We start from the raw sequence: 15,340 nt of genomic DNA on the forward strand, positions 1-15,340 counted from the left end.
CAGCCCTTGGTTTATTGTTGTTTTTTTAACAAGCCAGTATCTTAAGCTGGATTTGTACTTAGTTTACAGCCTGTTCATTTTTATTTTTATTTTTTAGCTGAGTGTTTTGGGGACTATTGCTAGTGGTCTGTTAACATCCTAACAATGTGGCACTGAAAACTTGGAGTGTAAAGAGTTTTAATTGCAAAATAAGCCTATTAACAGAGTATTGGAAATAACTGAAGGGTAGAGAGGTTTTTGGTCTCTGTGTTTCTGTGTTTGTGAAGCTCTTCCCCTGCCAATAATACCTAAGTGGATTGGGCAGTATGTTCTTCTCCAGCACTGTTTTTTTAAAAAAAAAGAAAAGAAAAGAAATTCATCTTACTGTGACTATTCAACCATCTAGTGAATTCATGTTTTATTTTTCTACTTCCTTTTTGAATTAGGAAGATTTTAAAATGGAAAAAAAATTCCTTATTTTCATTGAAGACATTGAGAATTAATTGTTCTGAGTTAGTTAGAAAGGAAAACTCTGCCCAATGTTGTGAGTTCATGATGTATACTTCTGAAATTTACTATTGATTTTGAAATTTAAGGTGCTCTTTATGCTAGCTGTCCTAAACTTGGCACCTATCATGTCTTAGTAAGATGATGCTAGAATTCTCAGCCCCTGGAGATTACCATACCAATATAACCAATTAGGAAAACGTTGCTCTCTGCATAAAGTAAAACTGAAAATCTCTGCTTTTAATCACTGATAATGTTTTATGTGTGCAGGAGATTATGAAGATGGGGAAGAGAATGAAAGGTTTTGTCCTGTTGTTCCTGACAGTCTCTCTCTAGCATCTGACCGTTATGATAAAGAGGATGAAGCTCCTTCTGATGGTGAGTGATTTTTCTAGATCTCATCCTGAATAATTATAATATTGTTGATAGATTGGTTGGACTCTAATGAACTGCATAAGAAGATATTGGAGAAAAGTAAAGTCTCAGGAAGCTTAAGGCCCTGAAAAGTTTCTTACCTTTCCAAGCTTGTTAAGGAACTGAAGAGCACTCTCTAGTGGCAGAAAAAGCATGGTGAAATAATAATATTTGAAATTATATGCTTGATTGTTTTTTGTTAAAATTAAAACATGTTTCTTAGATGTCCTTCATAAGCAAATAAATCAGTGATTGAAATATTTTTTATTCTTTCAAATACAAAATGGGACAGATTCTTAAAAGAATAAATAATTTATTCTTAAGATTTTTTTCCAGTTAATAAGTTAGTGTGTACTGTACTTACTGAACAATTATTTTTTAAAAATTTGAACACTTTTCCTACAGTTTTAAAATAAAAAACATAATCAGTTATAATTATATTTTAAGGGAAAATAATTCAGGGAATCATGGCTTGCTACCTTTTACTAATGAGAATTAAGTGATGTTTGATAAATCACACATACATACAACTATCAATTTAAATGAATTTGTTGCTCAAACATTTAGACTATTGGGGAAGTGATGGTTTGCCATATACTGATCAAATTGTTTAGTTCTGTTTCAATTGTTGAATGAAAATATGCTTTTTACAGCATGATATGCTACATTTTATGTTATTCAGATTATTCCCTTTGGAATCATATATTGCATTTATGAGATATAAAATTATGACTATTGCAGGATAGGGATAACTCAGATAGAGTGATAAACCTTCTAACAGCCAAGCAAGCAGGATCTTAGTGTTCTTTGAATTCTGTAGATTGTATAACGTTAACAATAAAAGTTTTCCTGTTTTGAATCCACCTTTGTTTTTATATTCTAAGAAAAAAACCAGTTAAATATCAGCAATAAAATAGCCTTTTAAGTTTTTTTTAAATAAATGTATTTATTGGTATAATAGATTAGATGAAGTTTTTAGACTTATTTTCCCCTGAAGGCATTAAATAGAGTATAAACCTTTGTCTTTATCTGACAAATCTGGTGCTTATGTTCTGTTCCCCGTGTTTTATGGCAGCAGACACATTCAACACATTGAATACATATACAAAGAAGCAAGCATGAGAAATATTTTTTCTTGTTTGTTTGAGAGAGAAAAAAATGGACAACTGCTTTTGTTTATGAAAATGAAAAGTCAATTGTAGAACAGTGTTGAAGCCTGAGCCTTAAGTATAATACAAATGCATTAACTATTCATTTTAAAAAGCTTCCAAATACTACTATTAAGCTATGTTAATTATTATCAATTTGAATATTTTACAAGGTCTTTATTTTGTAAAAAATCAAAATTACTTATATTAACAAAAGGCCTATTGAACAAGTCAACAATCTTAAACTATTAAGTAGAAATAGAAACAAATGTTGAAACTGAGAAATAAAATGATCTATAATTAATTTGGTAAAGTAAAATAATTTTTGCTTGGTATCTTATAGCTAATAGTAAGCTATAGCAAGCCCTAGCAAAATTATATGTATATTTCTTGCACAGATCCTATAAAGTTTATGGAATTTACCTAAAGAGTATAATATTGAAACTATTTGTTTTTCTCCTACACCTCATAAATATTAATATTTAATCTTTATATAAGTTTTTACTGATGTCAGTCCAATAAATCACTAAGATGTCTGTTAGTTGAGAAATGAATTCTATTTATAGCATGGGCTATTCAGAAATAAATCCCCTTGAACATAATGGATATGGGGTTTAAGATTAATTCTTTAATGCAGTCCTTCTTTTCTCTCAATTAAATGCCTTAAGGAAATTGACATTTTAACTATCTAAATCCTCTTTTGAATATAGTAGTGGAACGTTGGCAGATTCTTTTTGAAAGCATAAAGTTTCTCATATACAAAATGCTTAAAAGAATTCCAGATATTTCATTTATAAGTTTGGTAGGAACATAGGTTAGAGATTTGTGTATCCAGATAAAAGTGATGGACACTGTGTTCTAAGTAGCTTAGAAATTATAAGCAGCCAGTGGCATCTTTAATTAAAAGATCATTCATCTTTAACTAAACCTTTCAGCAGTATTTTTAAGACCATGCCATAAATACATACATTTTATTTAATTGTAAATTTTTAAATTAACTATTTAGCATTTTATTCACAAGATAAAGATTGTATAAACAAACATCTTTGTTTATAACTGTAGAGCGCTGTATATATTTATTTATTTTTCAAATTTATAATGTAGCCCATCTCACAAAATAAGTGACTTTGACAGGTGGTCAACAAACTTAAAAAACAATTACAAATAATAATTAATATTATCAAAACATTAAAATGTATAAAAACCGAGCTAAAGACAATTATCATATAGTACTATATTGAAATATCATTTTGACCATCAGTGGAATAACTAAATGGGACAGAAATTTCTTTTCTGTCAAACTGGTAACTGCTTTGTCTTTCTGACTGTGGTCCCCCCCTCCAGAGGGCATGAGTTAGAATTCCAATTTTTGGGGGAATATAAAGTTGAACAATGAATGTGCTTTTTAGAATAATATTTAACATGGTTGCTGAAAATATTGGTTTTTGACATATACATCTCTCTATATATTTTAACGTCTGCTGCTGGCTTCCATTCTTTGTCTTGTAACAAATTATTTGCCCCCTCTCTCCCCAGTTCAAAAGTCCATTCAATTCCCTAATGGCTACCTAATTTTCTGGTTATTCCCCTCAAGCCATACGTGTTTTGGTTTCTTTATGATTTATTAGGTACTGTAGAAAAGATACATAAGTTACATCTTCTAATGAAATTCAAGCACACCTCAGTAATGCTTTGACTCAGTTGTCAGAAGCAATTAAATTTCTAGCAGGGAGAATAATACAGGGGCCCAGCCATCATATAGAAATGAAAAAGAAAGAAATTGTGAAAGTGAGAAAAACAGTTGGGAAGAAGCTACCTCAAAATAAAACAAGACATACAATTCTTGACCACTATATGGCTCCTGCCTGGTTCTTCTTTTATTGGCTTATGGTCTGATTGATAGGAAAATCATAACTTGCTATATGCTAACAGGCAGAGTTCACTTGTAGGTTATTATAAACTGATAAAGGCTTAGATGGAGGTTTGATTTTCACACTGGACCCGACTGCACCAGATTAATGGAATTACAATGAGAAGCTGGACTAGTTGCAGCTTTGTCAGAAAAACTGATGGAGATTCTATAGTCATGACTGCTCATTAATACAAGTTGTTTGAAAGGTATGGGGGCTTCTCTGTACAAAAGGCTCAGGATAACTGATTTTTGAATAGGATTTTATTTATTTATTGATGACTAGTTTTCTTATAAAACAAATGATGGCCTCTTCTATAGTACAACAGTGTTGCACATTTGTTAATATGTTTGTGGCAAGGAGTAGGCCTTGACCTGACAGTGTTCACCGTTGATAGAATTGGAAATCAGAAGAACAGGAGTGTATTGTTTTGCATATAAATCTTATATGGTAAATATTGCTGTTTTTTAAGAGAGATTTTTTTAAAAGTTGAAATGTGAACTATTTGCAACAAATGTTTGATCTTAATTTGGGAAAAAGATAGGGTACGGTAAATAAAAACAAAAAGTGGATTTTGTTTGTAGAAAAGTCATTCATACTATTATGCCATAGTACATTTACATCCCAACATCATACTATAATATAGTAGGATGGAATATTATTTTAGAGAAGAGATTTCAAAACAGCAGCATCTTCTGATTTATCCTGACTCTGATTTCTCTATTTTCCAATATGTTACCTTTGGAAAAAAAAGGCAATTTTTGAAATACTTGTGTGTGAGATTCCTCATAAGTCAGATGATAATAATTATACCCATGATTCAATCATGAATCTAATATGTTTATATGATTTCATGAAGAAAATTCAGTACCAGAAATTGCATGCCTATCAGTCAGAATGCAAAATTCAGCTGTGTACTTTGGGGATATTCAGATATATGTGCTGGCATACAAATGAAAGAAAATCAATCTCTCTTCACCCCAAATAAGAGATAGTACAATGACTTACTTCCAAGACTGATGGAATACTGAAGGGGCTTTCTGACAGGAAGCAGTAAACAGAGATGCAAGAAAGTAGATTTAAATAGCCCTCAGTAATATTTGCTACTTTGTAGGAAGTTTTTCTTATGTATGAGTGGAATAGAAATAGGACTACATGTCAAAAGATTAAAGAATTCATCCTTTTGATGGAATTTCTTTCTCCTTCACCAGAGTTTCTCCCTTTATTCTGGTGCAACTTCTGTGCAGACATTTTTCTCTGTTTTGGCTTCAAGATAGATAAAATAGATCCATCATTTTTACTATGTGAGTATCTAGAGTTATACTATGCCATTATTTATTTAGTCATAGGAATATAGGTAAGTGATAATAAAATCAGTTAATAATTTATGGTAGCCTGCCATGTCAACTTGATTCCTTCATTATCTTTCAAACTTCAAATAGCTTAACTACCAGACATAGTGGAAGTGGACAGAAAAAAAAACTAATGATCTTGTGATGCATTCTAAAGTGTTCTTTTGTTATGAATAAAAATTTGTCTATTTTTGTTCTGAGCTTACAATGCTAATAAGTAGATAATTTAGTGATTAGGCTTTAAAATAAACTCTTTACCCTGAGTTCAACAGTGGAAAACGGTGGCGTGCTAAGTATCTACATAGAGCAAAATGAAATCAATGCTTCATAAAATTGGTTATGACATACTACTTACGTATTCTTCATTAAAGCTTGTAGATCACATTAAAAGTAAGATGATATATTTGCTCTACTAACTTTAGTTAAACATTTTTAAAAGATTTGGAAGGTATAGGAAGGATTGTAGTTCCCAAGATAGATAGATAGATAGATAGATAGATAGATAGATAGATAGATAGATAGATAGATAGATAGATAGATAGATTTCAGTTAGAAAAAGCTGTACAGTGCATTTATAAAAAATAGTGTATATTTAAAAAGTTAGTTAAAATATTTATACCTCACATTTTGATACTGAAATAAGAATTCTGATGTGGCTATTTCAGGATAATCAATAAAAAAAATCAAATGACAACAGAAGTAATAAACATTGCAGATAATAAATCATCCAAGATTGCCTATTGAAATGCATGGTAAAAATGTAGTTCTTAATGGACATCTGAAAATGCAGAGGGAAGAGACCAATTTAATTTTCAATAGTCTGGATTTTATCACCCAGCAGGCTTGTCTTGCATATTCTCTGACTAGACTTCCACTTGTTTCTGATAGATAGAGCAAATCCTAAACCTCTGTGCTTTGCTGAAGGATTGTATCTTTTTTGCATGAATATAAGTCTTATGTAATTTAGCAATATTTCTTTGCTGACTTAGATAATTGACTACTTTGCTTGGAACCTTGAATTAAGGAACTTTAACCCACTATGGATAACATTAACTTTAGTCATTTGTTGTTATTTGCTGCCATTTTGTATTCTTGATTCCTTCAGATTTCTATATCATATCACTAGGCTTTTAAGAGCAAAAAATGAATTCAACCCATTTAGTTTTTATTGATTTATATTTCATTTTGATAATTTAATGCTACTAAATAATAATTTTAAAATTAGTGACCACAGTTACTTTTAATCAATCCCCTGCTTCTTGCTAGCTCGGATCTTTCCTCTGATCTGCATTGCTCTGTTTATGAGCAAAACTAATTAGGGGCATCCATAACATTTTTTCTAACATATACAGTAGTTAAAAGAATGTAGCTTGTTCTCAACTGGAAAAACAACATATACCACCATTTTGATAATTATTATGTTAATTAACAATTTATGTGGTTTGAAAAAGTTTGAAAACTCCTGCTCTAGACCATATATTGTAGTCTTGTTCTGTATTGGTTATTTAAAATTGTTAAAGTTGTTTTGACTGCTTCACTTCTCCTGCAATTTTACACAATTTAATGGGTACCTTAGTTCTTTGATTATTATTTGACAGCTAGCAATTGCTTGTTATATTACATTTTATAAGTCAGTAGATTCCTGAACTAGTTGTTTTTCGAATTTAATTTTAACAGTGTGTTTTATCCCTTCTCACAGCTAATCAAGCTATTTTGCAAAGAGTTAGGGAACCAGAAACTGTTTCATACGATGATCTTATATTTTGATTATATGTCTTTCAAGTCAAATCTTGCTGACACAACAACTCTGTTTTATTTTTTTTTAAAGTTTAATTCATATATATTTGATAGTTAATAATTAATGGTCTATTCTACAATATCTGAAAGTGCCCTTTTTAACTGGATTGCATTTCTCCATCTTCTATTTATTATTAAGTAATTTTTTTAGATTGTATTAATTTGACTAGTGATTAGTGTGGCATTATTTTACATTACTTGAAAAATACATTAGTAGTTTTCAGTTTGTTGTTGTCTTATATTAATCATGGATATTGCCTGCTTTGGAGTATTGTGAGGCATAGATTTAAATATTTATAGATGTTTTTTATTTTTTTCTAAATATTGTTTTTATTAGTTGATTGCTAAGTGTTAATTTTATTGAATAGAATTTTGTAACTATTAGATTTTTTAAAATTTAAAATGCACGATACCATGTAATGAAATATTAACAGTTTTTGCAAAGAAACAAGTTGTTACCATCCCCAAACCCAATTAATTATAACTATATTCTTTCCTGTTTCATTAGTAAGAGTTACGTATATTTCTATAATACTAATGTTCAATAAATGATAGCCACTAATTCTAATAGATATGATGCTGTCATTTATGGAAACAAAGCTAAGCACAATATTTAGCAGTGTTGGTCTTTTGTTTTTTATTTTGAATATCACTGCCTTCTTCAAATAAGTGTATTATATAATTATCTGATTTAAAATGGCCCATTCTGAACCATCTAACTGCACTTATTCTTAAAACACCTAGTTGTGAATTCCATCTATTCCTGATTCATGCTTCTCATATTTGATGTTCCTCTTTCAATATTGACACCATCAGTGATGAACCAAACTTTGCATTGATTTGATTATGACATACCTCCAAAACTGTTATTAGACGAATGACTTTGAATCTAGAAGTAGGTTGACATGCAATATTTTAAAACTGCCATATCTGTAAGGGTTCTAGGAATAATATAGAAATGATGTACCATTGCTTTCTTCTGAGTTTATTCTCCAAGTGAATGGCTTTCTCCACACCTGCAGAGCCCCTTCTAGCCGCCCTCACATTGTTGATTACTTTTAGCTGTACACTTCTCTTTTGTTCTCGACTACTGATGTTGCTTTCAGGGTCATTAAAACTTCTCGTTACATCAAGGTGGTAATCCCCAGGAAAACACAGTGTATGGTGCCTCTATACCATCTATTCACCATAAATAGTTTGTCACAGGTGTTAAAAGAGTATGCAGTGTATTTGCCAGAATGCAATATTACTTAAATTAGTGTTTGAGGAAAATAAAGTATAACTGGATTCTGGCTTACTGCTTTGCAAACAAATGGGAAAAGATCAACGAGACTGACCATATTATCAGGTATTACTTTAATACTTAGTTTGCTAGCAGTAAAGTGAAAGGATTATCTGTCTACTATTTGCCTAACTTTCCATAAACTGGCTAAATTAAGATCTGAGATTATACTATTTATGCTTTGATTGCTTCAGTTAAGAAGTTCTCATTTTGCAGAGATTGTTTCTGTGTGTTTTGGGATTTAATTTAGGAAAATAAGAAGTCCATAAAGCTAACAGAAAAATCAATAGATGGAATGGGTATCTCCAATGACTATGAAATCTCTAGAAAATCATGGAAGTGTTTTTTCAATATTACAGATCTCTTGTCAACAGAACTTTTTTTACTTACCAAGTGTTAAGAGGATGAATTTCCAAAATAATCTGAAAATCTTACTATGGTTAGTGATAACTGAGTGACTTCATCACCTCTAACTATTTCTTGTTTTCATTATTCCTTCCTATGGGCACTAATCATGGTTTAAGCTGCCAGGCAGTGGCCATAATTTTTTTAGTGACACCATCTGGCTTGTTGGCATTTGAAGTTGTGATGATTCTTTTGCCATTGCAACTGGCATTATCAAATGGCTAGAGTATTGATTATAGCTCTCGTGCTAGTAGCTGCTAATTTTCATGTACTGTTGACTTTAATTAGTAATTTTATGCACTTTTGTCCCATGTATATTAAAAAATAAATCTTATAATGTTGGAGGTATTTGTGAAGAACAGTTCTTTTCTGACAGGTTCAGTTCTGATCTAGCAGATCTTTTAATTCATTTTGTAGGTTTTGGGGTGGATTAAAAATTCTGAAGATATTTGATCATTCTAGATTTTATTTCATATAGAATATTGTATACATCACTTAGGGAGCTATTGATTGCAGAGGCACATACCATAACTTGAAGAAATAAATATTTTCCATGTGTATCCCAAAGCTATAGATTTCTATAGCTAGAAAAATAATGGCAGGCTTATCTGCCACTTATGATAGTTCTAGTTAATTAGTGTCAGATTTGTTAACGTGTAAATCATATAGTATATGCTCTAGGTGCTTTGGTTATAGAAACTGTCTTGCAGGAATATAGAATTTCCATACATTTTGAAGCCATGGAATAAAACCATTTTTTCCTGGGAATCTTCAGGGGAAAAAATGGAAGCTTTTGGGAAAAAAAATAGATGCATTATTCATTTTTTCCACCACAATTTATTGATCTATTTTGGTATTCTAGAACATGCAACACAATACATACATTTGATTTATGAACTGGAAAAGTATAATTTAAATTATAATTAAGTCTACTAACTGAAGTTCTTTTAAAGCATTTTACACTTTATTTCAGATGGAAGCATAAACATCTGAGGTTTAAGAATAAAAGATTTATTTGTTTTATTAAGCTTGAAAAATGTAATATTGGAGGTGAAAGAAGCTATCTACAGTACATGATGATAAAACAGAATGAATAAAGCCTAGTCAAGAACAAATACAAAGTTATCGCTTGAGAATCCCCCCAAGCCCCCCAAGCCCCCAAGCCTTTGGTGAACATGGTAGTCCTTCCAGAAGGATGAGGCAGAAATACCTCTTGTCTCACGTTGAAGAGTTGTCTGCATATCTCAGTTATAAGGTCTGATATTTGAATAAAAAATCTTCTCCTTATAAGTTAATAGAAAATATGGGGGGGGGGTGATAAATGATGGTAAGGTTTGAGCCCCCTGTTGTATTGTATTTGATATTCTAAACCATTGTTTTTCACACTGGCTTGGGAATTCTAGGACATGAAATGCATGCATCTTAACATTGCCAAGTTAAAAAAAAATTTCTAAACATGAAAAGAAAAAAGTTTTGAGATTATTTATTTAACTTTTCCAATTATTATTTTTTATTTTTTCCAAGTATTTGGAAAAAACAAAAAGTACATTTGAGGCAAAACCAAAAATAATTATTTTCTATCTAAATATCTCTTCCCTTGCAAAGGTTTTCCTATAACCTTTATCAAAATATAATATCAAAAAACCTTCATTAGTTTATTTAGGGTATATATAATTCACATAATAATAGCCAGGATTTTTCATTTGGCTTTGCTGACATAAGCTGTTAGTCTTGTTTTGTATCTAACTTAAGCAGGCATAAAGCAAAACAAAATTATATTAAGGTTTATACTTAAATTTTAATTCAAATGAGATTCATTGTAAGTTTTATTAATTGCTTAATAATGATGGTTATTCTGAACTGGGTTAGTGTTGTCATAAATATGAATTCAAATCCGTTAGTGACATGTACAAAACATGAATAATAAAAGTAAAATGCCCTGACTGAATGAGTAAAAAAAGGACACCTGTAGTATGTGTGCAGACATTTAAAAAGTTGTTACAAATATTTTAATCTCAATTTTGCTCTCTGGAAGAAACATTCTTATTGTTAATGATGCATGCATCTTTTCCTGATACTGTATTGCCATATGAAATATATTACCTTTAAATAGTATTTTGAGGTTAGTTTACTAACAAGATAATAAAATTATGTATTAAAATATACATTATCAAAGCAACCTCCCCCTAAAAGTAAGCACCACTATATTGTGGCTTAAAAAATCTTAAGAAAAGTAAAATATTTTCCTGGCATAAAAATATAACAATATGTTTTATATGAACCTTTGTTGGGAAAGTATTTGAATAATGAAAGCTCTAAGTCTACTTGTATGGGAACTACTTAGATGGAGAGTCACATATAGCAAGCTAACTTCTGTAAAAAATTATGGGAAAGTGTATATGGAAATGAGTAGGTATTTGCACATGAAGGTCCACAGTAAAGTTCAAGCCAGTACTTTGAACCAATCATACAGTATGGATGTATTGTTTAGCCACAAGGGAAAAAATAGGATGACATGATGCTGATTTGGATATAGAACTTAGCCATGGAGGAAGGATTTGATTGGTCCTACTGCCAAATAAGCTTCTGAACTTTCTGAGTGACCTGTATAAAAATACAGAACTTGGCTTTATATTGTGGTTATATTCATAATATCATAGAGTAATTATTTTAAAACTATGATTTGTTGCGTGAGTGATATATTTGTCACATCACTCTTTTAAGTTCAAGGCCTACTTAGCATGGTTTTTTTTTCATTATAAATGTTCCAGTAATTTTCAAACAAAATGAAGATTATGAATAGACATTTTCAAATTATTGTTGAAATGTCTAAATGTGAAGGGATTTATTTTTCCCTTTGTAGCTGGACAAAGTTAAAATTGTCTGAACAATAAGTGAATTAAACTTGTATTTAGGAGCACAGATACAAAATTCATTATGAAAAATATCTACCTGAAATATTTGCCCCAATATTTTAAGTGCGTTCAACCATACAATTAGCCTGGAAAGCAACCACTCCATATGCAACCAAATGAGTATTTCTGCATTACATGGTAGGCTGGGCTGGATTATTACTGAATAATCCTTTGATTCATGTTACTTCTCAAAAGCAGGGGAGGGTTGTGGGGGGGGGTGAAATGCTACAGCAGGAACCTGGATAACTGCTCCTATAGGCAAGAGAGAGACTCTGTTAGGCGGTTTGGATGCAGTCCTTATTTTCAATTTATATGTATTTTCAGTTTAGACTATTTAGCAAAAAGGCTCTTCAGTGGAAAGCTTCATAATAAGTAAGTCATGATTGGTTATACATCTTTCTGAAATTGCATTATATCTTCTCAGCTGTAACTAAAATGTGCAGCTTAAATGTTTTCTTTAATCAATCGCATAGGATATTGCCAGGGCATTAAGATTTATGCGATCGTCCCCCCTCCAAAAAAATAAACAAAACCAAACTGCAGAATTGTTCTTTTCCTTTCAAATATGGAGATTGGGGTTTTGTAGCATTTTTCTTTAGGAACATTGGGAGATCTGTGACCTTTAGGGACAAATTATGTAGAAAGAAAATATTTATATTCATTTAAAATAACCTCGGAAAAGGAATAGTCTCATTACCCTGTTTGATCAATTTCTCGGAGGCTGAGCTGTAGCATGCGGCTGTTGCCATTGGGTGATGGAATACACTGAGAAGTGGCTAATGGTGATGGTGCTCATCAGAATAGGGTTCAGCCAGCGGTCAGCAACAAATAATTCAAGACTGTTTCTAAGTTTGTGGCTGGTGGAATTTGATTTTCGCCCCAAGCCAGCAGTAGTGCTGAGCTGGCCTATTTGATTACAAGAAGAACATATTTGCCTTTTAGCAACTGCACATTTGTGCAACTGATAGAACTCCGCTGTCTCCAACAATTTTCTTTCTGCACTCTGTTTTGTGATGGAGGAATAATGCTGCATTGTTGATCGCATGCAAAGTACTGTTTCAGAAAAGCCTACAAGCAGTTCTATGTTTATTTCTTGTAGCGGTTACACTACTGTTGAACAAATGTGTAAGGGAAAATTATTTACAAGCAGAATATTGGGGCATTATTTTGTTTTTTGCAAGTGCTCAACAATAGTGTTTACCAACAAGTTCAATCTGATCACACTGAAACTGGACAGAATTATTCTTGGATTTTTAACTTTTTCCCGTTAAGAATCAAACCCATCATGTTTCTATATGATCCAAGGGAATGCTCTTTAACCCATAATAATCTTATGTCTTTGCTATTATGGCAATATTTAAAGAATTTACAATTTCCGCAGGAAATGAGCCTGTGGGAGTTAACATGTCAGAAGATGAGAAATATTTATAACCCAGATAGTTACGGCACCAATGAATGAAGACAGTTCAGGAAAGATGTTTTGAGTTTTATGACCTTAAGAGGCCAGATCAGGGAAATTGCACACTGGTTTTTATGGCTTTATAGCTTTCTTTACACCAAAGCTATGCTTTGACTTGTGTGCATTCATAGTCAAATCTTTCCAAACAATCTTCTGCTTGACTGATGGTAATTGTTACTAGATCTACAATAATAACTTAAGGAACACATAATATCATATGGTTTATATTTAAACAATTTGTAGAGGTGATGATAGTTAAAACAGGCTTGTTAAGGACATGGGTGAATTATCTGGACGTTTCTGAAATACCTTTTATTGCAGAATAGCATTTTTCAATTTTTTGAATAAAATTTTAATTCCAGAATATGACATGAGTTTGTAGAAGTTTTCGTCTTCTCACCACTTTTTTTTAAAAAGGTCTCAATATAATTGTAGAAATAATGCAATATGGTTCTGGAATAGCCCATTGGCAATTTTTACAAAATTTACAACATTTGTGTCCATATATTTAAAATATTTATTTATTGAAATAATGAAATTAGATTGGGTGTTTATTATAATTGTGTTGAAGTGATTTGTTCAGATTTATCAAACAAATTTTTACATGAGAAATGTTGTACATAGAAAACTTATATACTTTTGTAATATATTTTGGGGTGTATGCAAATAGTGCAAAAATCTAGAGTGAAAGAAACACTGACAGTCTTTAGAAGATTGAAATATGCACACGGGAATTTTTTTATAAAGAGACACCAAGAAAATTGGAAGCTGGAGTGTATAATTTCTTTTACTAGAAGATGGTGAAATTTGAGTTTTCATCTATTGTTCAACTATACGGCATTTACTACAGAGGAATATTCTTTGTGTCAGAGTGCTTTAGAGAGCTGGACGGTAAGGTTTTATGTAAACATATTTTTAAAAGGAGTATAAATGGTATAATTTAAGGGGAAAAATTTCACCCATCTTTCTCATTATTTTCTTTTTGCCAATTCATAAAGGTTGATCCTTGAGAAATCCACATAGATTTTTGAGCACCAGTAAGAATACTCTTAATGAAATGGATGGACAAGAACATTTTAGGTCCTTATATGGAATTATTTCTGAAGAAGTAATTAAATAGTAAACAATCTTATTTATACTATGTGAATATTAATAAAACTTCTTAGAAGAATATTCTACCCAAGAGGCAACTACTATACTAAGAAGTTTTACTACCATGCTTACATAGTAGTTGCCTCTTGGGTAGAATAGGAAACAGCACAACTATGAACCCATATCTAACAAACGAGAAATAGCTTTTTTTCTTTTTCTTTTGACTAAATAATTTAATTATCCAGCCTAAATAGTTTAATTATTAGTAGGATGCTGAGGTTAGTTTTGCTAATTAGACTTTCTGGTATTATATCAACCTTCATGGCTGTGTGTTGTTTCTATAATTTTCAGTCTTCATATTTTGGTTATGTTTTGGAAATAACTTTCACATCATGCACAGAATTCCTGATTTTTTTTGCAAGGGAAAGTTATCAAAGATTGCAAAAATAATATTATTTCAATAACTCTATTAGCCATGGAGTTATTACGACCCAACTGTTATACAAAAGCAAAAGTACATCTTGCATCACTTTCTCAATGCCTCCCCACCTCTCTTTTTGAGCAACGAATTCTCTCTGCCTTTAACGTTTGCATGCAGGTTTCTAGGAGCTTTTCATACCAGGTAGGTCAGTGCTGTCATTTTGGCGCCAAGGAGTTGCTGAGTTTGATACATAATATTGTGGCAGATTTTTATATCCCACAATACATTGGTTCAAAAGAAGTACTGAATGATGCATTTTTCATTTCATTTAAAGATGGATTTGTTGAGACTGCTCCGTTTATACTTGCATGTTAAAGCACACAAACTAAGTAGATTCATCCCAAAATGTATGATTGGCAACATAAAGGCAACATAAAAGAAATAATACTGAGAGGTTTTGTAGTTCATTGATTGCTCAATTTTCCTTATTGTAAGGAGCATCACAGAGGTGATGTGCTTGACAAAACAATTTCCTAAATGGCAAGTTTTGTCATATTAAAAGTTTCATGCTTGTATTTGGAATATACATCACCATTTTAATTTATAGAATAAAACATATTTTACTACGGTTGCCATGTGATGATTTTATATTTTGGTCA

At 31.3% G+C, this 15,340-nt stretch overlaps 1 protein-coding gene across 2 annotated transcripts in view; it reads left to right on the forward strand.

The window, feature by feature from the left end:
* The window catches only part of SKAP2 (src kinase associated phosphoprotein 2), a 131,551-nt gene that overhangs the window by 42,342 nt on the left and 73,869 nt on the right, over positions 1-15,340 (forward strand). For both annotated transcript variants that reach the window (XM_039342026.1, XM_039342027.1), the window contains exon 4: positions 757-864. In XM_039342026.1, coding sequence (XP_039197960.1) covers positions 757-864 — 108 coding nt within the window. The remainder of the gene's footprint in view (positions 1-756; positions 865-15,340) is intronic.

Source organism: Crotalus tigris, unplaced genomic scaffold (assembly GCF_016545835.1).
Source record: "Crotalus tigris isolate CLP2741 ecotype Arizona unplaced genomic scaffold, ASM1654583v1 scf7180000017774.6281472, whole genome shotgun sequence".
Classification (NCBI taxonomy): domain Eukaryota; kingdom Metazoa; phylum Chordata; class Lepidosauria; order Squamata; family Viperidae; genus Crotalus; species Crotalus tigris.